Here is a 24,080-nt window from a genome sequence, read left to right as displayed (position 1 = left end):
CACTAAGGCTTCTTGACTGCTCCTCCCTGGTCTCTGCATCCCCTCCCTTCCCTGATTAGCATCTGTTTGAACCTATCCTTTGGAACTCAGGAAAGGTCATAGAGGCTGAAGCTTGTTCCCTAAAAACAAGAAATGGGGGACACAAAAAGGCTTTTGTGCCCAGGAGCCCCATAGAAATCTGCTCGGTCCATCATCAGTAGAGGGTCATATCATCTGAGTTCCACCTGGCAAACTCTGACTGGGTAAACCTCAGGCAAATCTGAACATCCTCTGGCCTCTGAGGCTGCAAGCAATCCAAGTGAGACAAGGTTGACAGCGCCCACCTTTCCAAGTTTGGAGTAAATGAACTTTTCATAATGAGTTTCTTGGTCACATGTTCATCTGGATCAATCCCATCATTCAAGAGTATTCAGAAGTTCCCACTGTGGCTCAGCAGAAACAAACCCAACTAGTATTCCTGAGGACATGGGTTTGATCTCTGGCCTTGCTCAGTGGGTTAAGGATCTGGCATTGCTGTGAGCTGTGGTGTAGGTCACAGATGCAGCTTGGATCCCCTATTGCTGTGGCTGTGGTGTAGGCTGGTAGCAGCAGCTCCAATTGGACCCCTAGCCTGAGAACTTCCATATGCCGTGGCTGTGGGCCCCAAAAGACACACATACACACATTCTATTCAGTTAACCATTTCACAGCACATTTCCAAAGCAGTAAAATGTCTGCATTAAAAGAAAGCAAAAAAGACTGTTTGTTGCTAAGGTCCATGAGTCCAAAGACTTCCTTGTGTACACAGCAGGTAAGCATGCAGGTAGGGCAGGCAGCAGCAGAAGGGCAATATGAGAGAACACTTTCCTGGAGATAAATGTGCTGGAGAAGAAGCATGACAAGGAAGTAATGGGGCTGATTCCATAATGTAAAATGGAGACCGAACTCATTTTATAGCCATACCTTGTGATAGAATGTTTATAAAATATTTCTTTATAAGTTAAAACAGTATCTGTTACAGATGAATTTAATTTTGGTAAAAGTCAATGCAAAAGTTCTATGTTAATGCAACATTTGTTGTAAAGATTCCAGAAACAGAGGAGTCAAAATTTCAAATTATGATTCCCAAAGTAACTGTAACTCTGCTGTACAACATACATAATGGAAGAAATGTTATCAACATATACCACAGTGGAAAATACTCAGTAAGCAGAAACAAGCTGAGTTATGCTTGTTGTGGGAAGCATCATTTTCAACCAGCTGAGGATATATAAAGATTGAAACCATAAATGCATGCATTATTTTTTGTATTTAATTCCAATTTTTCTTGATCCAATTTAATCGGCTTTGCATCCAAACTACATTTCCCTTTCATAAACTTCAAATGAATGTCTTTCATAAATTTTAAAATCCGTATCCTTTTTTTTTTTTCCTTCACACAGGCTGCCTTGGCAGAATAGCATCATTATACCCTGGCCCTCCCCAAAATGGTCAGGACATGTCTGCTGGGATCCATTTATCTACAGTCCTTGTCTCTGGGAAGGACACCGGAAGGGAGGGGAACAAGAATACCAAAAAGAACAAGAATCACATGGAGTAGCTTAGAAAGGAAAACAGGTGCAACTGAAAGAGGGACCCTGACACCATTAACTTCCCCCTTGGTATCTTCCTAAGCAGAAATAAGAAAAATACCACCATATATTTGCAATTTCCAAAGTGTTTCGTCTGATCCTCACAACGACACCATGAGAAACGCAAAAGGAAAACACCTTTTAGTTTTTCAGCTCTTTGTGATTCAAGTAGAATATACTGAAGGGTGTACTTTTATGTTATCATTTAAAGTCTGGGCCATTTAATTGCACTTACAATATTATCCACTTAACATATGCAGGGGATTTACTTATTATTGAAGGCAGAATAATGTGCTTTATATAAAAAGATTATGGTTATGAGTTAAACATTTAACATATTTTAAGCTTTCTGCTTTAACTATATTCTGAAGGGTCAATAATGAAACAGAAAAATAATTGCCCTTTGAAACTTTGTCTGGAAAATAATTAATCTTGTATATTATATCTAGTATTACTTCTCCCAGTTTGGTTTTAACTAGGAAGGGCACCTTCTATAATCTCTGAAGACGAATCCTTTCACTTTCCAGTAATCCTTACCATCAGAGTATGTTTCATTATATTCAAACTAAATTACTTTGGCTCCAGAACAATCATATTTCCTGTACTACTCTAAGTAGCTTCCCCCACCACAGTGTCCATGACCTTGTCTAAGTGTTTGAAGGGTGACATGGTCAACCTTTTATCTGTCTCTTAGCACTACTACAATCCCACTACTCAAATTTAAGGTTTTTTCCCCCCCTTTTCTATGTACAAAAAGATGCTTCTCCATATAATCAAATGAAAATTTTCCTTCTTCATTCATCTAGTGCACCAAGAAAAAAAAAAAAAAAGATCAATTAAAATGAAGACTCAGAGCTGGCAAAAAGCCTCAAACATTTGTTCTAACCTGAGAGATAACACAGTTAATCCTTTGCCTGTGAAAGGCAAGACCATTTTGTATATAATTAAAGGGTAATATTTTAAGTGTTGAAAGGAAAACGAAGTTTAAGGACTATTAATTTTAGGAGGTTTTATTGTGAAGGAAGAGTTCTCTTCTGTATGTTACCTATAATTACAAAACAGATTGTATAACGAATAAAGATTAACACATAAGTTCCTGGATAAAACAGATAAAACACGGAAAGTACCCCAAGAGACATGAACACTCACCTTTTAAGGTTTTGTTTTCCCCCTTATATATGAAAAAAACAGTATCTGGGGCTGACGGCAAAGCACAGTCTCAATACCATTTCCAGTTCTGAGACAGATACAAGGACAGCTGGCAAGATGAAGAAATCCGTGATTGGGATACAGGCTCTTGCATCTTGTCAGAGACCAGACAAGAGGCTTCCTGCCTTCTGTGACACATCAGTCAGACATGAAGAAGGGTCACAAGCATGGATTTTCATACAGTCCACCCACTTTATGGGACTGTCCTAGGAAAAGTGTAGATTCTTAAACAGAATGAAACATCTCTTTCAGTGTGGAAACTGAAGAGGAGGTGATCAATTCTAGCGGATCCCAAAACACTTAGAAATGAAAAAGGGTGGGCTAGTTTCTCTTGAGCTGTCAATATGTGAAATTCCCAAAGATCTTAAAATTTCCAGACAAACTGTACTACAGTCTCCTGGACAGTAAATCAGGTCCTGGAGTCTGTAGTACAGTGGACTAAGAAACTAATTTTTCATATTTACTTACAATTTTAGTTACAGAATTCTAAAGACAGCTCATAGTAAAATATTAACATATTAAAAAAATGAACCAAAAGAAAATTTGGGGAACAAAATAAGTGGTCTAATTAGAGAAGAGTATTAAATAAATTACTGTACATTCATAAAATAGATGGTATGCAGCCATTCACAATTTGTTTTTGAAGAATATCCAAGGAGCAGGAGAGGGTTGCTAACATGTTGCAAAATGACTAGTGAGGTTGCAAACCAGTAGTTCTATATGATTTCTATTTTGGAAAAAAAAAGCTATGGTAGACTGGGAGAACAAACACAAAAATACTAATGAGTTCCTGTGACAGTGAGAATTTAATGTCTTCTTTTTTTCCAAATGAAAAGGGGATAAAATGAGGAAAAATCCACACTTTCAAAAAAAAGTCAATGAGTAGGCTCCAATTTTTTGGCCAAATACTTTAATAACACACAAAATGAAAAACTGATACATATTTAGCATTTAACACTCTCACTAACAATTATCTTTAAGTTATAAAATCAATGGTTCATTCAAATTTAGTTCCCTTGTATTTTTCACAAAGTCACACAAGAGCAATGTATTTTGTCAAATATACTGACATCAACTTTTATCCAAGGTTGTAGTCTTCCATGCAGTCTTCTTCATACATCATTGCATCTAGAAAATGAATTTCATGTGCTTGATTCCATATGTTTTGAAGAAAACCATGATAATGAGTGCCCACAATCCTAGAATAAATCCTCCAGGAGGATGCCAATCTTTCAGCTTTGGTTTCTGCAAAACAAGGATAATATAAATTAAACAATAGGTAAATAAGTCAACAACAGAGACATACTGATGGAAAATAGGAAATTCACGGGTTGTGCTTTAAGGGGGAGTAATTTATACAAATTAAATGTCCTGTCAGCCTTCCCTATCTGCTGGTTCCACATTCATGGATTCAATAACTGTGGAATTAAAATATTGGGGGAAAAAATTCCAGAACATTCCAAAAAGCAATCTTGAATTTACCGTGCACTGGTACTGTTTACATAGGATTTACATTATATTTACAACGATTTACATAGCATTTACATTGTGTTAGGTAGTATCAGTAATCCTGAGAGGATTTGAAATATGCAGGAGAACATGCTTTGATTACATGCAAACACTATACCATTTTATATAAGGGACTTGAGCATCCACTGAGGTCCTGGAACCAGACCCCTGGGGCCTACACTGGGACAGCAAAAATGGTAATGACTTCAAACAGGATAAATAACTCTAAGTGATTCTTACAAGAATCAGTTTCAAATGAAATTTTGTTCCCTAAAGGGGGTCTTCCTTACTTACTCTGTCCAACCATCTTTCTTCACCCAAGTTATTCTGTAGCCCATCAGTCCTCTTTCATTTTTTTTTTCCTTTCTTTTTACAGCCACACCTGTGGCATATGGAAGTCCCCGGGCCAGGGATTGAATTGGAGCTGCAGCCGCAGGCTTATACCACAGCCACAGCAATGCCGGATCCTTAATGCACAGAACAAGGCCAGGGGTCAAACCCACATCCTTACAGAGACAACATCGGGTCCTTAACCTGCTGGTCCACAACAGAAACTCCTCACTTTGATTTTATATATTCAGTATCTATCTCTTCTATCAAAGCATGGCTCTATGAGGGTCATTTTGTCATATTCCAGAACCCAGCCTGCCACAGTGCCTGGCATATGGGAGACACTCATATATTATGCTGAGTCAATCAGTGGAAAAACAATGCTACCCAATTCCATTTATTCATATGTTCAACAGGTATTCAGGGGTGAGGGGTGAGTTTGGTCGTATTATAGAACCTTGAGGCAGACTGCACCTTACAACATTCTGCCTATTTAAAACTCACGAAGTTAAATGCCAGCTCCTCCAGACTTTCCCAAATGATGAATTCTTTGCTTTGAATCTGTAGCTCCTTCTATTTGGACCCGTATCCACTATTACAGTTACCTTTATTGGTTATCTCCATGCAAACTTCTTACAGTTACCTTTATTGGTTATCTCCATGCAAACTTCCAGGGGAAAAGTCTGGCTGAGTCCATTTTACATGCCCTTTTCCATTTCTCACCCCTCAACACCCAGCCAAGTGTTCTGTGTGTTTCTTTGCCCAGCCAGGAAAGGCAGATCAGTCGTCTCCACTTAGTTGTCATTTCAGCAGCTACACTATGGCCCTGAATTTGAAGGTCTGTGACTAGGATCTCTTTATGAATTCTACTTCTTGAATTGCAAGCCGAGATTGTAAGGATAGTTATGATAGGAGAAACATTTTTAAGTGATTAAAGTGAACAGAAACTGTAATCCAAAATTGGCTAATGTAAACTAGCTCCCAGAAAGGCTCATAAATCTCCTAGAGGTTTCCACATCTTATAGTTTGGTTTTCCCTTAACTATGGGAAGGGACGGGAAAAGGAGGGAAGAAAAGGGGAAAAGGGGGGTGGGGGTGGGAGGGGGAAGGGAGGAAAAAAATTACACAAATCAATCAGAATTCTTCAGTAAGGGCCACACATTAATATACATTCACTACCACATTCTATAGTTAGTTACATTTATTATCTATGTTTTAAAACACCTAATAGTTACCTCATGCGTTGAAGATTTTAAACTCACTAATGGAATTCCAAGGAATATTTTGATAGAAATTCTATTTTTATTTTAATCTTACAAATGGAGAAGTTATTTAGGTAAATGTCTGATTTTCAATCAGGTAACCTTTTTTTCCAAAGGAAATGAATTACTGTATTGAAATTTTAGTTATCAAAAGTTTAAGAAACCAAGTTTTGTTCTAGATGGAAATTTTTTTTTTTTGTCTTTTTGCCTCTTCTAGGGCCGCACCCGCGGCATATGGAGGTTCCCAGGCTAGGGGTCTAAACGGAGCTATAGCCGCCGGCCTACACCAGAGCCACAGCAACACCAGATCCGAGCCTCGTCTTCTGTGACCCACACCACAGCTCACGGCAACGCTGGATCCTTAACCCACTGAGCAAGGCCAGAGATCACCCCCGCAACCTCCTGGTAACCCGCAACCTCCTAGTTCTTAGTCGGATTCGTTAACCACTGAGCCACGATGGGAACTCCAAAATGGAATTTTTAAATTAAAATATGGATAATAATTTCAAAACCAAGAGTAAACCATCTTTCAAGTATTTGCAACAGCTGTAATGTGATATAAAAAAAAATCAGTGATTTCTTTTCATTTTCTTTGTGATGAGAACCTTTAGGATTTCCTCTCTTAACCACTTCTATATACAACATTCAGCAGTGTTAATAACTTTTATCCGGTTGTACATTACATCCCTGGTACTTATTTACCTTATTAATTGGAAGGTTCTACCTTTTTGACCACCTTCATCCAGTACTTCCTCTCCACACCCACCTATGGTAACCACAGATGTGATCAGAATCTTCCTCTATATGAGCCTGCTTCATTTTTGTTTGAAGTATGATTGACCTAAAACACTACGTTTGTTCCTAGTGTATAACATAGTGAGTCAATATTTCTAAACATCACAGGGAATTGTGTGATTGAGTCACTCTGCTGTACAATGGAAATTGAAGAAACACTGTAAATCAACCACACCTTAATAAAAAAAATATTTCTAAATGTTTAAAAATCACCACTACAATAGGTCTAGTTACCATCTGTCACCATACAAAGATATTACATTATTATTAACTATATTCCCCATGCTGTACATTTCATTCCCATGACTCATTTGTTTTATAACTGGAAGTTTGTGCCTTTTAATCTCCCTCATCTATTTCACTCATCTCCCACCCACTCCGCTCTGGCAACCACCTGTTTATTCTCTGTCTCTATGACTGTGTTTCTGTTTTGTTATGTTTGTTCATTTGTTTTGTTTTTTAGACTTCACATGTAAGTGAAATCATATGGTATTGGTCTGTCTCTGTTTGACTTATTTCACTTGGCAGATTACCCTCTAGGTCAATCCATGTTGTCACAAATGGCAAGATTTCATTCTTTTTATGGCTAATATTCCATTGTGTACATGTTTGTACACACACATACACACATCTATATATATATATATATATATACAAATTTATGATGATATATATCATCTCATATTTGAAAAGGTATATGCATCCCTATGTTCACTGCAGCATAATTCTCAGTAGCCAAGATACAGAAGCCACCTAAGTGCCCATCAGTGAATGAGTGGATAAAGAAGATGGGGTATATATACTCAATTAGGTGATCTTTCTGCAACTTCTTTCTCTTCTGAAGTTCTCCTCCCTTAGCTTCTGTTTTTCTCTACTTTCCTAGCCATTCCTTAGGTCTTCTTTCCTTCTTAAATGCTAGCATTCTCTAGAGCTCTGCTTTCAGCAATTTACTCTCTCTCTCTCTTTGCATAATATCTCCAGGTGACACCTGTACTCTGGTTTCAACCTTTGTCAATAGGCTTATGACTCTTGGAGCTCCTGTTGTTGCTCAGCGGTAATGAACCTGACTAGTATCCATGAGGATGCAGGTTCGATGCCTGGCCCCACTCATGGGTGAAGGACCCGGCATTGACGTGAATTGTGGTGTAGGCTGGCAGCTGCACTCTGATTTTACCCCTAGCCTGGGAACCTCCATGTGCCACAGGTGTGGCCCTAAAAAAGAAAAAGATATTCCAAAGGATATCTCACTATAGCTAAGATTAAACTTTACTATAGCCAAGACTAAACTCATCCCTAACCCCTCCACCTGATTCTACCCTTCCTTTCCTGTTCTCCACTGCCCCATCTATGGGGCATCACCATGTTAGTCAAGTGATAAACCCATTCTTATTTCCCCCATCTCTCAAACCTTCTCATTTGAATAAGTTACTCATTCTTATAGGTTTTCTCCCCATGGCATCTGTCCTTTGTAAGTTTTCTATTGCCGCTGTTTCTGTTTTGTTACGTTTGTTATAAGTATCATAAGCCACTATCTTAGTTCTTGCTCTTAGTTTCTTGTCAGGAAATAGTCTAACTAGTTTCTCTTCCTCAAAGGTGTCTTTTATTTTTCATCTATCAACCATGTTGCTACTAAACACATCTTTTAAAAATACAAATATATATTTGTAAAATATATATTTGCAATACATAATGTATGCATGTAGGTATTGTTTGCCTTAAGTGTACATAACTTTTTTAATTTAAAAAATCAGATAAGTTAAAAACTATCACATATTGTATTGTGGTTCAAAGAGCATGAGATTTAAAATCAGCTGCTTTGGATTCAAAGTTTAGCTTTAATACTTAAAGCCCAAGTTATCTGCCAAGCTACTACTCCACTCTGAATTTCTGATTCTGTAATGTGGGCATAGCAACACGTCTCTGGGAATGAATGAATGCACAATTACTATAATGATGTGGTTGTGAACATGTACCCATAATTTACACACTCCTACCTAGAAAAGTAATGATATGAAACTCAAAGTACTTTTTAGATGCTTTTCATTTGTGTTGGCCAGTTATAAGGAAAATGTTTGGAAAAAAATCTGATCATTAATTCAATATTAACTTAAACTAACAGGAGAGAAATCCACCTTAATATTTTCATCTGGATCATAACGCTAGAGTTTTAGTTTATTTATTTATTTATTTATTTTGTCTTTTTGCCTTTTCTAGGGCCGCTCCTGCGGCATATGGAGGTTCCCAGGCTAGGGATCTAATCAGAGCTATAGCCGCCGGCCTTACGCCAGAGCCACAGCAACGCGGGATCCGAGCCGCATCTGGGACCTACACCACAGCTCAGGGCAACGCTGGATCCTTAGGCTACTGAGCAAGGCCAGGGATCAAACCTGCAACCTCATGGTTCCTAGTCAGATTCGTTAACCACTGAGCCACGACGGGAACTCCTAGAGTTTTAGTTTTTAATCAAATGCTTAATATGAACTGAACCAACAATATTGTTTAAAGTGGTTACATTACACGCTTACTGCCATGTCTACTCTCACACTTCACCACTCCTTCCAGAAAACTCTCCAAACACCTCCCGAAATTACACCAAATTTTCCCTCATGTTACTTTCTACTCAAGTCTACAGTGGCTCCTGATCATAAGTGTGATGACGACGATGACTGAAGTTCTTTCCTTCCAGTATCTCACACGATGATAAGCTTAGTGGTTCTGAAACCACTTCAGATGGTTTGTGAGCTCCTGGAACACTGTGCAACATTGGGAAAAATATTAATTCAACTAGAAAATTTAGAATAATTAATATACAACATAATTATATTAGAGATAGGCAATATAAGTATCACAAGTATGTAACATGAAAAACAAGTGAGTGAACTGAACATGATTAACTACTGCTCAGTTTTGTCCTGTTTATTTTCTATTAGTCAAACAAACAGTTGGTAACTGACTCATGCAAAGAGATAATGAAGCATAAGACCAAAAATTATTTTTCCACAAACTAGGGAAAGATCACCATTATTCATTGTTAATGGAGGCACACCTTTATACAATATCTGCAGATGTTCCGTGGGAATCCAACTTAAGAGTATCGACCTGGTTGGAGAGATAAGACTCAGATTTCCCCAATAACTAGGAGTTTGATATATATGGTATTTGAAACACACACACACATATACTTAGGCTATTATTTTTCAAAAATTTAAATAAATATTGTCAAAATCTGGCCCTAAAGTAAACTCTGAACTGTAGAATAACAGCCTGTAATATAGACAATTATTCCATAAACCAATTTAATGAATTTCAGTGCTAAAACAGTTCAGTTGAACCTTCAAGAGTTCAAGAGCACTTGTCACTTCAGGTAGTGTTTAAACTGAGGCATGTAAAAAAAAAATGTTGAACATCCTTTAAGCTCTATGATTCATTAGAGATTACTGAAATAATAATCAAGTAGATAAAAGCAAATCTTATTTCTGCACCTGTGGAAACTAGTTACTTTGCAATGAGATGGATTGCCTGAGGTCTAGAATAATGACAATAAAGACACAAATAAACCAGTGGGACCTAATTAAACTCAAAAGCTTCTGCACAGCAAAGGAAAACATTTTAAAAAAATGAAAAGACAATCCACAGGATAGGAGAGTATCTTTGCAAACGATGCAACAGACAATGGCCTAATATCCAAAATATACAAACAACTCATGCAATTCAACAACAACAAAACAAACAAACCAAATGAAAAATGGGTGGAAGACCTAAACAGACAATTCTCCAAAGAAGACATACAGATGGCCAACAGGCACATGAAAAAAATGCTCAATATCACTAATTATTAGAGAAATGCAAATCAAAACTACAGTGAGGTACCACCTCACATCAGTAAGAATGGTCATCGTTAACAAGTCAACAAATAAGAAATGCTGGAGAGGGTGTGGAGAAAAGGGTACCCTCCTTCACTGTTGGTGGGAATGTAAATTGGTACAACCACTGTGGAAAACTGTATGGAGGTTCCTCAGAAAACTAAATTAGAACTACCATATGATCCAGCAATATCACTTTTTGGCATATATCCAAACAAAACGTGCATTGAGAAAAATACATGCACCCCTATGTTCATCACAGCACTATTCACAATAGCTAAGACCTGGAAACAACCTAAATGACCATCAACAGATGAATGGATTAAGAAGATGTGGTACATATACAGCATGAATATTACTTAGTCATAAAAAAGACAAGCTAATGCCATTTGCAGCAACACAGATGGAACTAGAGTTTCTCATACTAAGTGAAGTAAACCAGAAGTAAAAGACAAATACCATATGGTATCACTTATTTGTGGAATCTAAAATACAGCACAGATGATCCTATCCACAAAACAGGAACAGAGAGGAGAGAAGACTTGTGGTTCCCAGTGTGGAAGGAGGAGTGAGTGGGGTGGACAGGCAGTTTGGGGTTTTGGGATGCAACCTGTTATATTTGGAATGGATGGGCAATGGGGCCCTACTGTACAGCACAGGGAACTGTGTGTGATTGGGTCACTTTGCTGTACAACAGAAATTGAAGATACACTATAAATCAATTATACTTTAATAAAAATCAATCAATCAATCAATCATTTTACTATTACATCTTTTTAAAAAACATTTAGTTTATTTACAATGTCATGTTAGTTTCAGGTATATAGCAAAGTTTATATATATATATATATACACACACATACATACACATATACACACACATTTTTTTTCATTTATAGATTATTACAAAATATTGAGTATAGTTCCCTGTGCTATACAGTAGGTCCTCACTTGTCATCTATTTTGTATATAGTGGTGTACATATGTTAATCCCAAACTCCTAATTTATTTCCCCCCTTCCCCTTTAGTAACCATAAGTTTGTTTTCTTTTGGGTCTATATCTGTTTTGTAAAATAAGCTCGTTTGTACCCTTTTTTTTTTTTTTAGAATCCACATATAAGTGATATCATATGATATTTGGCTTTTTCTGCCTGGCTTACTTGACTCTAGGTCCATCCATGTTGCTGCAAATGGCATTATTTCATTCTTTTTTTAAATTCCATTGAATATATATACCACATCCATTGAATATATATACACATCCATTGAATATATATACCACATCTTCTTTATCAATTCACCCGTTGATGGACATTTCTTCCATGTCTTGGCTATGCGAGCAACAAGGTCTTAATTTACAAAATATTCAAACAGTTCATACAGCTTAGTATCAAAAGAACAAACAACCTAATCGAAAAGTGGGCAGAAGATCTATACAGCGATTTCTCCAAAGAAATGCAAGTGGCCAATGGGCACATAAAAAAATTTTCAACACTGATAATTATTAGAGAAATGCAAATCAAAACTACTATAAGGTTTTACTTTACTCAGGTCAGAATGGCCATCATCAAAAAGTCTACGAATAATAAATGCTGGAGAGGGTGTGGAGAAAAAGGAGCCCTCCTACACTGTTGATAGGAATGGAAATTGGTACAGTCACTATGGAGAATGGCATGGAGGTTCCTTAAAAAAACTAAAAACAGAGTTACCACATGATCTTGCGATCTCACTCCTGGACAGATATCCCAAGAAAACTACAATTCAAAAAGATACATGCACCTCCTTGTTCACTGCAGCACTATTTACAATTTTATCACTACATCTTCGGCTTAGTAGCCAGAAATAGTTGCCAGAGATTAGACAATTATAGCATCTTTGGAAGTAACTTCCAGTTCTCCAAAGATTAGATCTGGTAGCTATTTTGATGTTATTCTAAAAACTGTTTCAGAGAATTCTGGAGGCATTGTTTCCTGATCCTTCAACTAGATGTATCCCTCATTTAGATCACTGGTGCCAGGAAAGGATAAGAGAGCAAAAGCAAAGGGCTAAAGCTGGGGTTTCCCCAACACCAAACTCTGAAAGCAATAAAGGACTAAGAAATATATGTTATTACTCCCAAATTATTATGCAATGGTGCATTTATTCACATCACAACACTGTACAAGTTAACAAAAACAGCAAATCTCAGTCTTTCAAAAACTGCTATATTTTTATTGTATATTCATTACATATATTTGATTAACAAAAAATGAGAAATGAATTATTAATTATATACATTTGGACTCTTAGCTCAACATGGCATCTATGTAGAATACTCCCAGTGTAGCCTCTCCCATCTTCTCAGGAAAAAAAAAAGGCAAAAAGAAAACCCACAACAGCACACCCTACTAATGAGAAACCTTAGACAATTTCACTATCTGTTAAGTCCTAGAAACCAGGTCTGGAAACAAATTAATGGTGGCCCAGTTTTTCTGATTAGTACACACGATGCAAAGGATTGCTTTGCTCTGTAAAACACAGTAATTCTGTCGGCTGAGAAAGAGCCTTTAGCTCCCTCCCTTTTTCTGCCTGCTGTTTAAGAGAAACAGTGTTTACATAGCAGAGGAATGGCTTTAGGATGCAGCGGGAGCAGTGTAACTCATTCCCAGCTGACCAATGGCATATACTTCTTTCTACATCCATTTAAACGCAATTCTCATTAAAGGACATGTCAGAAGGTAGAGGGGCAGTGACAATGGTTCACTGCATCTAAGAAAGTTCAATATCCAAATGAAAATCTCTGCAATGAAGGGAAAATACAGGAAAAAATCTTTTTAGTAGTATACGTTAAGAAATATGGCTTTTCCATATACTTCATCTTTTTAAAGTGTCCAAAACCCAGGCATACATAGCATGGTAGCAGATGATCCTAGTTTAGTTTAGCAAAACCACATCTGAAGTCTGTCTGCCAGTCACTGGAAAATGTGTAACAACCTATTCTTCAGATGTGGGTCAGAAAAGGCATTTAAGTCTAAGCAGATAGTGAGACGCATCCACATGCTATTGGTAAATACCAAAGGTGACCTAAGAAAAAGGGAAAAAGCAAGGTGAGGTCCACGAATAAAAATACTCCGCACATGGGGAAGAACTATCCTGAGGATACAGAGAATGTATCTCTGAAGAGATTTAATAAGGAATCAAAAATAATTTTAGAAAATTTTTATTTGGCATGGACTAGACTAAAAATACACAAGAAGCCAAAAACAAATGAACAGTATCGAGAGAAAAATAATACAAGACACAGGGTCAAAATGTTCAGATAAAAGTAAGCTAAGTGACATAATTTTGTAACAGCAAAATTAAAATCTATAATGATGAGGAAAATAGTGTCTTAAGCACATCTCTGAACTATGGTAGACTGATGGCCAAAAAAAAAAAAAAAAAAAAGAGTCCCAGTTCCCCATGCATTCTTGCGTCTATTCGCTTTGCAGTATGTTTATTATCTTAAGAAGATCAAGCTTCCACCTAAATACTTGAAGCTTCAGGTTTCTGCAACAGTATAAATAAAATCAGCATGAAGGGCAGCTCATCAACCCCTTGCCCACCATGAACTTGGTTGAAGTGAGGGAGGTCTATGAAGATAATCCCCTTGGAACCTTCTAGAATGAGAAATCCAACCCCATTAACTCATCTGAGCTAAATTTCACAAAGTAAGAACCTCAGCAACCACCTGTCACACCTGAATAGTATGTACAGCCAGGCTCTGATGAAGCCATGCTACAGTGTCTCCTAAAGGAAAATTCCATGAATGTTCCTTGCCAGCCACCTCTCACTTTAAGGAAGCTGCAGCTGTGCTCACTTGTAGCTTTCACTCATAACCTTCCTAGAAAGAGACTGACTCCACTTGCCCCATGCTAAGAACTGCTCCAGAGGAAACAGAGTGGGGCAATCCAGAGACTAACTCACTTTGTTTCCCTCCAGCCTTTCTCCTCAGTTGCAATCTAGATCTCGAGTCTAGTTCCTTTTGAAGTTAGTTAGCAATTAGTGTCAGTCAGATGTGCCCCCAACCCCATTCTCTGCCAGAGAAGTGAACATCTCCCCAAATCTTGATGTATCTTATCCATGGTAAATTTCCAAAGAAATTAATCTAACCTAGGATAATTAAAGATGATTGGTTTTTATAATTTTACTTTCAAGAGAAATTTGACCACTGTTTTCCTTAACCATGATCTCAGTTTTTCTGTAATGAGAATACCTACTATTAATATTATTAGTTAATATTGCTCTGAAATTTCCAGCCAATCCAGGCATAACTTCTAAGAAGTAAAGTTTCATTATTTGCAGATGCATCAACAAAGTCTACAAAACAATTCTTATTATTGAGAATATAGAGTTCAGATTTCAGACTTTAAAAAAAAAAACCTTCCAATGTGCCTATAAAAATGAGTCAGAAAACAGAATAGAAAAAAAATTTACAATAGAAATAAAGAACATAAAATATCCAGGAATACTCAAGCAAGAGATATAAGGCAAATAATCTATATTACTCTATAGAGGGGTAAACAGTCCTGAATATCAAAAAGGATAGAATAAAGCTAATCTATAATGCTCCTCGGATGTAAAATAGAAAAAAAATCAATGAAACAAAATAGAAAGTAGACAATCAGCCCAGTATCCAAGAATTTGGTATATGAAAAAAGAACCACCACAAATTAATGGGCAAAAGAATATTCTTACTGGTCTTTTAACAGTAGATTAACATTTGGAAAAAAAATCAGTTTTGTTTTTAACCCAACACTATAAACCAAAATACATTTCACATGGTTTAGAACTAGATATAAAAATATTAGGTTCAAGAAAAATTTTTTTGAATTACTTCTGTAAAGCGGCACCCAGGGATACATCATAATAGTAGCCATGTTAATGGTACCAGTGGAGAGCAGTTAAAAGGAACTCGCTGTGAAGAGCAGAAAACATGAGTCAAAGACCTGTAAGCTAAGGGGACTGTTAGGTGGGTGGCCACTCCAGAAAGACTTCTTGGATGGGCTGGCCTTTGAATGAGATGTCATATTTGGGTTGGTGGAGAGGAAGAGACAGAACCTGAGCAGTGGCACATGGAGCAAAGTCACAGAACTGAGCAAAGCCAGGCACTGAGACAAGGGTGATGCCCCAACCTCGCTGGCAGGAAGAAGGTGACAGAAGCTTCACAAGGGCAAAAGATGTGCATGTGTTTTGTTTGCTGCCAAACCTAAAGGACCCTGGTACTTTGGAATCCCTATTTGCTGCCAAACCCAAAGGACCCTGGTACTTTGGAATCCCTATTGAAAGAACGGGGGCAGTTTGGGAGTAGCAAGCATCAAGGCCGAGGAAGTTCATTCTGTGAATGCCCAGTTGCAGGCTAGGATTTGAGACAATGAGATGCCCCTGAGAGCTTAGTCAGCAACCACAGTGAATATGGTAAAAAGAGATAAAATGTAGGAGAATCTGCACAGTAAAGGAATTTATAAGCTTAAAAGAAATAAATGAAAATAAAAAAGGTGAAGAGATTTTTAAAATAAATTTTTGCAAGTTCTGTATTTCTGCAGGAGTTCCAGTTGTGGCTCAGCGGTAACGAACCCGACTAGTAACCATGAGGACATGAGTTCGATCCCTGGCCTTGTTCAGTGGGTTAAGAATCGGGCATTGCCATGAGCTGCAGTGCAGGTCACAGACACAGCTCAGATGTCACGTTGCTATGGCTGTGGTGTAGGCCAGTAGCTACATCTCTGATTCAACCCCTAGCCTGGGAACTTCCAGGTACCACAGGTGCAGCCCTAAAAAGCCAAAATTAGAAAAAAAAAAAAGATCTGTATTTAACAAAGTATATAAATCAAATTAAAAGGCAAACAGATGGGAAAATATAACAGAAAGTGAAATAAATTCAGTACTTTAAGATCTCCCCAAAATCAGTAAGAAAAGACACATGTACTTATCAATAAATGAGATAGGGAAATGAAACTTTTTATAGAAGAATAATTACAAATGTTAACAAACTTTTGAAAAAAAATACAATTTTTGATCATAAAAACAAGTGAAAAATGATGTATTGACTATTGCTTCCTCTTTTTAAAACTAACTAGTAAATGTTAATAAGGCTGGTCAATCTTTTAGGAAAGTAATCTATTAACATGTTCAGAATTCTTTAAAATGCTCATATGTCTTCATTCCTAGAATTTGTTACAGTCCTAGCCAGAAGCTATAGTAAGGAACTCAGAGATGCTGACGAAGGTTTTGCACAAGGATTTTCTTCTCAGTGTTATTTACATAATAAAAATAGGAAACAATCTATACAGATAATATGAGAAATGTTGAAAGTCCACATAATCAGTCATCAAAAACATTTTCAATTTTAATGACTTGGAAAAATGTTTATACTGTAATAATAGGAAAATAAAAGCAAGATGCAAACTGAGTATGAAAGATGATCTTTCTATCACAATACTCAAAGAAAGGAAATATGTTCAAGTCTTAATAGTGTTTCTCTGGAGGGAAGCAGGATTAGAGGTAGTTTCCAACTCTCCTCTATACTTATCTGTATTTTTGAAGACATATTTTCTATAGTAAGTATGTATTTTTTTTTATTTTATAGGAGAAGGGAAATATACAGGAAAAACTTTTATCACAAGCATCCACCTAGATGAATGTTTGAAAATTCATCTTTTACAAATTAGGAGATATACTGCAATAACACTGTTTAGTACTTGATAACCTACTTTAAGAAAAAGAAATGTGAATAGCATGGGAGCAGCATAAAATAATTCAGTGCTTTTTCAGTATTATTGAATGATATTTCTAAAGTATAACAGTATTGCTATTTTTAATATGACCATAGGTAATATTTTAGGCATTCTACAACGATTTTACTTACAATCAAATGACAGATTGGTATAATTACTGCATTTTGTAATATGGCTGCATTTGAGGTAAGTTTGTATTAAAGTATAGCTTATAATTTCATATGTGTCCATATTAGAGCGTCTCATAAAATGACTGATTTTATGTAGTTAAGGTACTCTACTGACTGCTATTAAATACACTCATTTTTTTTTAACCTTCACAAGAATAGCTATAATATAGAGGTGAAAAGCATACATAAAACACTGCAAGGTGTCATGAGCAAACACTTAAAAGCTTAAGGGCTACCTATTATTGAAATGCCTAATCTTTCAAATTAAAGATAGGTAGCTTAGCAACACTACACTGCCAATTGTGAACAGTATTCAGTCTCCCCTTTTATGTTACCAGGAGAACATTACCATGGAACTTCAAAAGAGTTTACAGAGAATAGAACTAAGTATTAAAAATATGTAAAAAGAAAAAAGCCAAGGATTTTTAAAATTAGACATATTTATTGGGAAGAAAAAAATGGAAAATTTATAAGATTTCAGTAAGATTCTTAATATATAATGAGTATATTAGATCAGATAAACTACCTTTTAAGGAAAGAAAAAAAAAAGCAATCTACTGAGGTTATAACTACTTTAGAAAAGGCTTTAGTTACTTGTTTTCAACTGTTTAATCAGTTGCAGTTTATTGGTATTTCCAATCTATCCACATCCTCTCTATAATTTGCAGTCTTCAAATTATATTAATGGTATAAATCAAACTATGGTCAGCAGAATTCTAAGACCACCCTCAACAGTCCCTCTCCCTGGGTACATACCCTATAAAATCCCTTCGCTTTGCGTGTGGACAGGACTTATGAACATCCTGGGGTATCACTCCTTTGATTAGGTTACATTACAGCAAAGACAGAGGGATTCTGAAGATGTAATTAAGGTCCCAGAGGCTTTCAGCTAATCAAAAGGGAGATTTATCCCGGGGGGAGGGGCGGGCCTAATCAGGTGAGCCTTTCTAATGAGGTTCCAGATATCAGAGACCTAAGTCAGAGAGACAACTATATGAGAAGAAGCTGGGATGCTCTCCTGCTGGTCTTTAAGAATCAGCCATGTTGTGGAGTAGACTGCAGGGAGCTAAGGGCAGGCAACCTCTCGGAGCTGAGGGCCTCCCTCACAGTCAGTTCTATGACCATGACAAGCTGAATTCTGCCAATGATCAGTAAGCTTGGATGAGGACTCCAAGCCCCAGATGAGACTGTAGTCCTGGTTAATACCTTGCCCGAAGCCTTGCTAGGTCTTGAGCACAGGAAGAAGCTACACTGTGCCTGGACTGCTGATCCATGGAAACTGAGAGAGTAAATGCTTTCAGGAATTCCCTGGTGGCCTAATGGTTAAAGATCTGACATTGTCACTGCTGTGGCTTAGGTTTGATCCCTGGCCTGAGAACTTCTGCATGGCACACAGCAGAAAATAAAATATAAATAAATGCTTTTAAATCACTAAATCTGTTTGTTACACACCTATAGAAAACAAATTAACAAAAAAAAATCTTGAAAAGAACTATTCATTATATCTGATACTTGTTGAGTGAAATAATTTATTAGAATATTAACATTATATTTTAAAAAAAAGAAGAGAATGAAATATTCTAGACTAATTCTTTCTGCTCTTCAATACCTATTTTTTCTCTTAAGACCATGCTTAACTGTCATCTCCAAGTGAAGCCTGTTCTCATACTCAGTGAAAATTACTTTCTTCTTCTCTGGGCACCAAAGAAGACAGTGTTTCTGTCTTACACTATAGTTAATTTACAGGTGTGACACTACTACATTTTTTTTTTTTTGTCTTTTTGCCATTTCTTTGGGCCGCTCCCATGGCATATGGAGGTTCCCAGGCTAGGGGTCCAATCGGAGCTGTAGCCGCTGGCCTACGCCAGAGCCACAGCAACGCGGGATCCGAGCCGCGTCTGCAACCTACACCACAGCTCACGGCAACGCTGGATCGTTAACCCACTGAGCGAGGCCAGGGACTGAACCCGCAACCTCATGGTTCCTAGTCGGATTCGTTAACCACTGCGCCACGACGGGAACTCCAACACTACTACATTTTGATCTGTCTGTGATATTCATTTCTGAATCTTATCAAGGTCTCATAAGCTTTGAATACAATAATCAATTTGTCCTAGTTACATATTATTTTCTTCTTGAAAATAAGAATGTAAAATGCTCAAATATAAAGTATCAATTTACTAGTTTATATTCTTGGTTTTATGACTTAAGGAAAAATTGGGAATTGCATTAATCAAATAATACAATCCATTTTAAGAATCCCTAATGAGAAGTTAAAAAATATTCTCTTAAAAATGTGTAAAATGGAGTTCCTGTAATGGCCCAGCAGAAATGAATCTGACTAGCATTCATGAGGAAGCAGGTTCAATCCTTGTCCTCATTCAGTGGGTTAAGCGTCTGGTGTTGCTGTGAGCTGTAGTGTAGGTCGCAGGTACGGCTTGGACCCTGCGTTGCTATGGCCATGGTAGGCCGGTAGCTACAGCTCTGATTCGATCCCTAGCCTGGGAACTTGCATATGCCGTGGTGTGGCTCTAAAAAGCAAAACAAAAAAAGAAAAATGTGTAAAACAGCTTGAAGTTTGAAATAACTGAACCTTTTAGTTCTTAACTAAGAGAAATAACTCAATGTTCCCACAAATACATAATAAAGGTAACTTTATCAACAGTATCTACCTGTGTCTGCTAAGAGGTAATCAGGGTTCTGCTTCACCCTATGTAGGATTAAATGGTACAGAAATTATCTGACATTCTGAACAACTAGATAATCATTCAAAAGGTGAGAAACAAAGGTTTTCAGATATTGGGCAATTTGCAGCGGTTTTCTTTCTTTCTTTTTTTTCCCCTCATAGGGCTGCACCTATGCCATATGAAATTTCCCAGGCTAGGGGTTGAATGGAGCTGCAGCTGTCAGCCTAGGCCACAGCCATGGCAACACCAGATCCAATCTGTGTCTTTGACCTACACGAGAGCTCACAGCAACACCAGATCTTTTAACTCACTGAAAGAGGCCAGGGATCAAACCCACATCCTCATGGATACTAGTCAGGTTCTTAACTCGCTAAGCCATGATGGGAACTCCTGCAGAAGTTTTCTGATGCTTGAGAGAATGAAAACGAACAAGTCCTTCAATTGCCCAAGCTTACTGCCTAGAAGTCATTTCTAAGCTCAATGACGGAGACTCAAACAGAGCCTGGCAGTTTTGTAGAGTTGAAGAGACATAGGTTACAATTCGGGGAGCTTTTGGTGGCTAGAATTTTCAGGGTAGACTACTGGAGAAGAGGGGGATCCACAGAGACACAGCTCCAGAGATCTGCAGAGGTGTCTCTTTGAATCTTTGGCAGAGTTCTGTGTATGCCTAACAAGAAGCTGGTACAGGAAAACAAAATAAAACACCAAAAGCAATCAGGCCAAACAATGCCCAATACTCACAAGATATAGAACATCAGGTCATAGCTTATAAGGGGGCTAAATCAGAATAAATCAGGGACAGTGGAGCTACCTCACACCCACTCTAGAAAAAAAAAAAAATCTGCTCTAGATCTTCCTAAAATAACTGAAAAGCAATTCTTAAAAGAATCAAACTGATCCTGCAACACTAACACTAGCTACATGAATAAAACAAAATCCAAAATGCAACAGCTAACAACAAAAAATTTAAAATATCTAGCATCCATTTTATATATATAAAAAAAAGGCATGGAAAGAAGGAGGAAAATATTACCCAAAGCCAGAAGAAAAAAAATCAATCAACTGAAATAGACCCATAAATGAAAAAATGATGGATTTAGTAGACAGTGCTCTTAAGACAGCTATTATGAATGGGATGTAAAGAAAAACATGAACATAGGAGGAAAGAAACAGAACATAGAAATAAGACTCACTTTAGAATCTCTAGAGATGAAAAATATGATATATAAAATGAAAGATACACTGGATGAAATTAATAGTAGAGTAGACACTACAGAAGAGTTAGCAGAGACCTATTAAGATAGCAACAGAAGTTACTCAAAATGAAGCACAGGAAGAAAAAGAGCAGGGAAAAGAATAAACAGAGTCTAAGCTATGCCTATTGTGGCACAGTATCAAGTATGATCACGTTTGTGCAAATGGAGTCCTAAACAGAGAGAGAGAAAAAAATATGTAAAACAAATAATGACTGCAATTTTCCCAAATTCATAAAAACTCTAAGCCACCAAATCCACAAAGCTCAACACCAATATAAGAGCCATAAAGAAAACCATGCAAGGAATCATAATCAAAATGCTATAAAGCAATGATAGAGAGGACACCTTAAAAGCAATCAGATAAAGAGAGATTTGCTCTTACAGAGCAGGGTTCAACAAACTACAGCAGATGAGCCAGTCATATGATTTTACAAATAGTTATTTTTACAAGCACAGAGCCACACTCTTTTATTTACATATTATCTATCCCTGCTTTCACACTATACCAAAGCTGAGCAGTTGCAACAAAGATCAGGTAACCCACAAACCTAAACTATTTACTATCTGGTCCTTTAAGAAAAAGTGTATTGACCCTTGCTACAAAGGAGTAAAGATAAGAATGATTAAAGATGTCCTGTCAGGAATCATGGAGCCAGAAGACAATGGAAAGACATCTTTAAAGTACTGAAAGAACACAGCTGTTCATCTAGAATCCTAAAGGAGTTCCCGTCGTGGTGCAGTGGTAATGCATCCGACTAGGAACCATGAGGTTGCAGATTCGATCCCTGCTCAGTGGGTTAACGATCCGGCATTGCCATGAGCTGTGGTGTAGGTTGCAGGTGCAGCTTGGATCCCATGTTGCAGTGGCTGTGGTGTAGGCCAGCGGCTACAGCTCTGGTTAGACCCCCAGCCTGGGAACCTCCATATGCCACAGGAAGCAGCCCTAGAAAAGGCAAAAAGACAAAAAAAAAAAAAACAAACCTACAATCCTAAGGAAAATGTGCCAAGTGAAAAAAAATCTTTCAAAGATGAACGTGGGAGTTCCCGTTGTGGCGCAGTGGTTAACAAATCAGACTAGGAACCATGAGGTTGCAGGTTCGATCCCTGGCCTTGCTCAGTGGGTTAAGGATCCGGCGTTGTCGTGAGCTGTGGTACAGGCCAGTGGCTACAGCTCTGATTCGACCCCCAGCCTGGGAACCTCCATGTACCGAGAGAGCGGCCCAAGAAATGGCAAAAAAAAAAAAAAATGATGAACATGAAATAAAATATCATTCAGTAAAACAAAAGCTTTGAGAATTCAACAGATTTATACTGCAGAAGACTTATACTACAAGGTAGTGTACCCAATATCTATACTACAGGGTATACCTAAGTAGACCTACAATACAGGAAGTGTTAAGAGAAGTTCTTCAGGCAGAAAGAAAATTATTCCAGGTGGAATTACAGACTTACATGAATGAGGAGAGATAGAAACAGTAAATCTGTAAACTTACACAAAAATATGTTCCTCATTTTAAAAGATAACTGTTTAAAGCAAAAATGATAATAATGTGTTGGGCAGTTCATAAATATATAGAATCAAAAGGTATAACAACAGCACAAAGGAGGTAAGGGACGAACTGAGACTATATCATTATAAAGTTCTTAGATTAAATATTATAAAATAATATAATATTCAAAGTGGACTGTGATAAATTAAAGCTGTATATTATAAATTGCAGAATAAACAGCAACAAAATGTATTCACTAAATAAACCAAAAGTGGAATTAAAATGGGATAAGAATACTCAAAACAAAAGCAGGCAGGAAAAGAAAAGGAATTGAATAGATGAAGCAAACACAAAACAAACAGCAATATAGATCTAAATCCAACTAGATTTAAATTCAATTTAAATCCCGATAATCACATTAAGAAAAAGGACCTTAACACTCTAATCAAAGGCAGAGATTGTCAAGTTGAACAAAAACATAAAACTCAGTGATATGCTGTCTATAAGAAATCTACTTTAAATTCAGAACACATAAGTTAAAAGTAACCGAGTGGAAAAAGAAACACCATGGAAAAAGAAAGCTGGGCAAGCCATATTAATATCAGAACAAAATAGACTTTAGAATATAGAATATTATAGGGATAAAAAGAACTTCTCATACTAAAGGGATTAACTCATCAAAAGATACAACTTCTAAATGTATGGTTGGTTTTTTTTGTCTTTTTAGGGCCGCACCCTTGGCACATGGAAGTTCCCAGGCTAGGGGTTGAATAAGAGCTGTAGCCTCCGGCCTATGCCACAGCCACAGCAACGTGGGATATGAGCCATGTCTGTGACTACATCACAGGTAATGGCAATGCCGGATCCTTAACCCAGTGACCAAGGCCAGGGATCAAACCTGCGTCCTCATGGATACTAGTCAGATTCGTTTCCACTGAGCCATGATGGGAAGTTTCAAGTTCACAAAGCAAAACTGATAAAACTGAAAGGGAAAATAATAACTGTATGTTTCAGCACAATCTGGGAATTATGAAGTAAAAATAATTGTAAGAATATAGAAAATTTGAACATTATCAATCAATTTGATGTAGTCGGTATTTATTTCATTCCACTCAGTGACAAGAGAATACAAATGCTCTATAAGT

General features: G+C 37.2%; 1 protein-coding gene across 1 annotated transcript in view; it reads right to left on the bottom strand.

The window, feature by feature from the left end:
* Nucleotides 1-2,604: 2,604 nt before the first annotated feature.
* PIGK (phosphatidylinositol glycan anchor biosynthesis class K) overlaps nucleotides 2,605-24,080 on the bottom strand; it is a 117,554-nt gene continuing 96,078 nt past the window's right edge. Inside the window, exon 11 of the mRNA XM_047794363.1 lies at nucleotides 2,605-4,064. Within this exon, the coding sequence (XP_047650319.1) occupies nucleotides 3,948-4,064 (117 nt within the window). The 3' untranslated portion in view covers nucleotides 2,605-3,947. The remainder of the gene's footprint in view (nucleotides 4,065-24,080) is intronic.

The sequence above is a fragment of the Phacochoerus africanus genome, chromosome 8 (genome assembly GCF_016906955.1).
Source record: "Phacochoerus africanus isolate WHEZ1 chromosome 8, ROS_Pafr_v1, whole genome shotgun sequence".
NCBI lineage: Eukaryota > Metazoa > Chordata > Mammalia > Artiodactyla > Suidae > Phacochoerus > Phacochoerus africanus.
The sequence above is the reverse complement of the archived record's forward strand: the minus strand, read 5'-3'. Positions and strand labels throughout refer to the sequence as shown.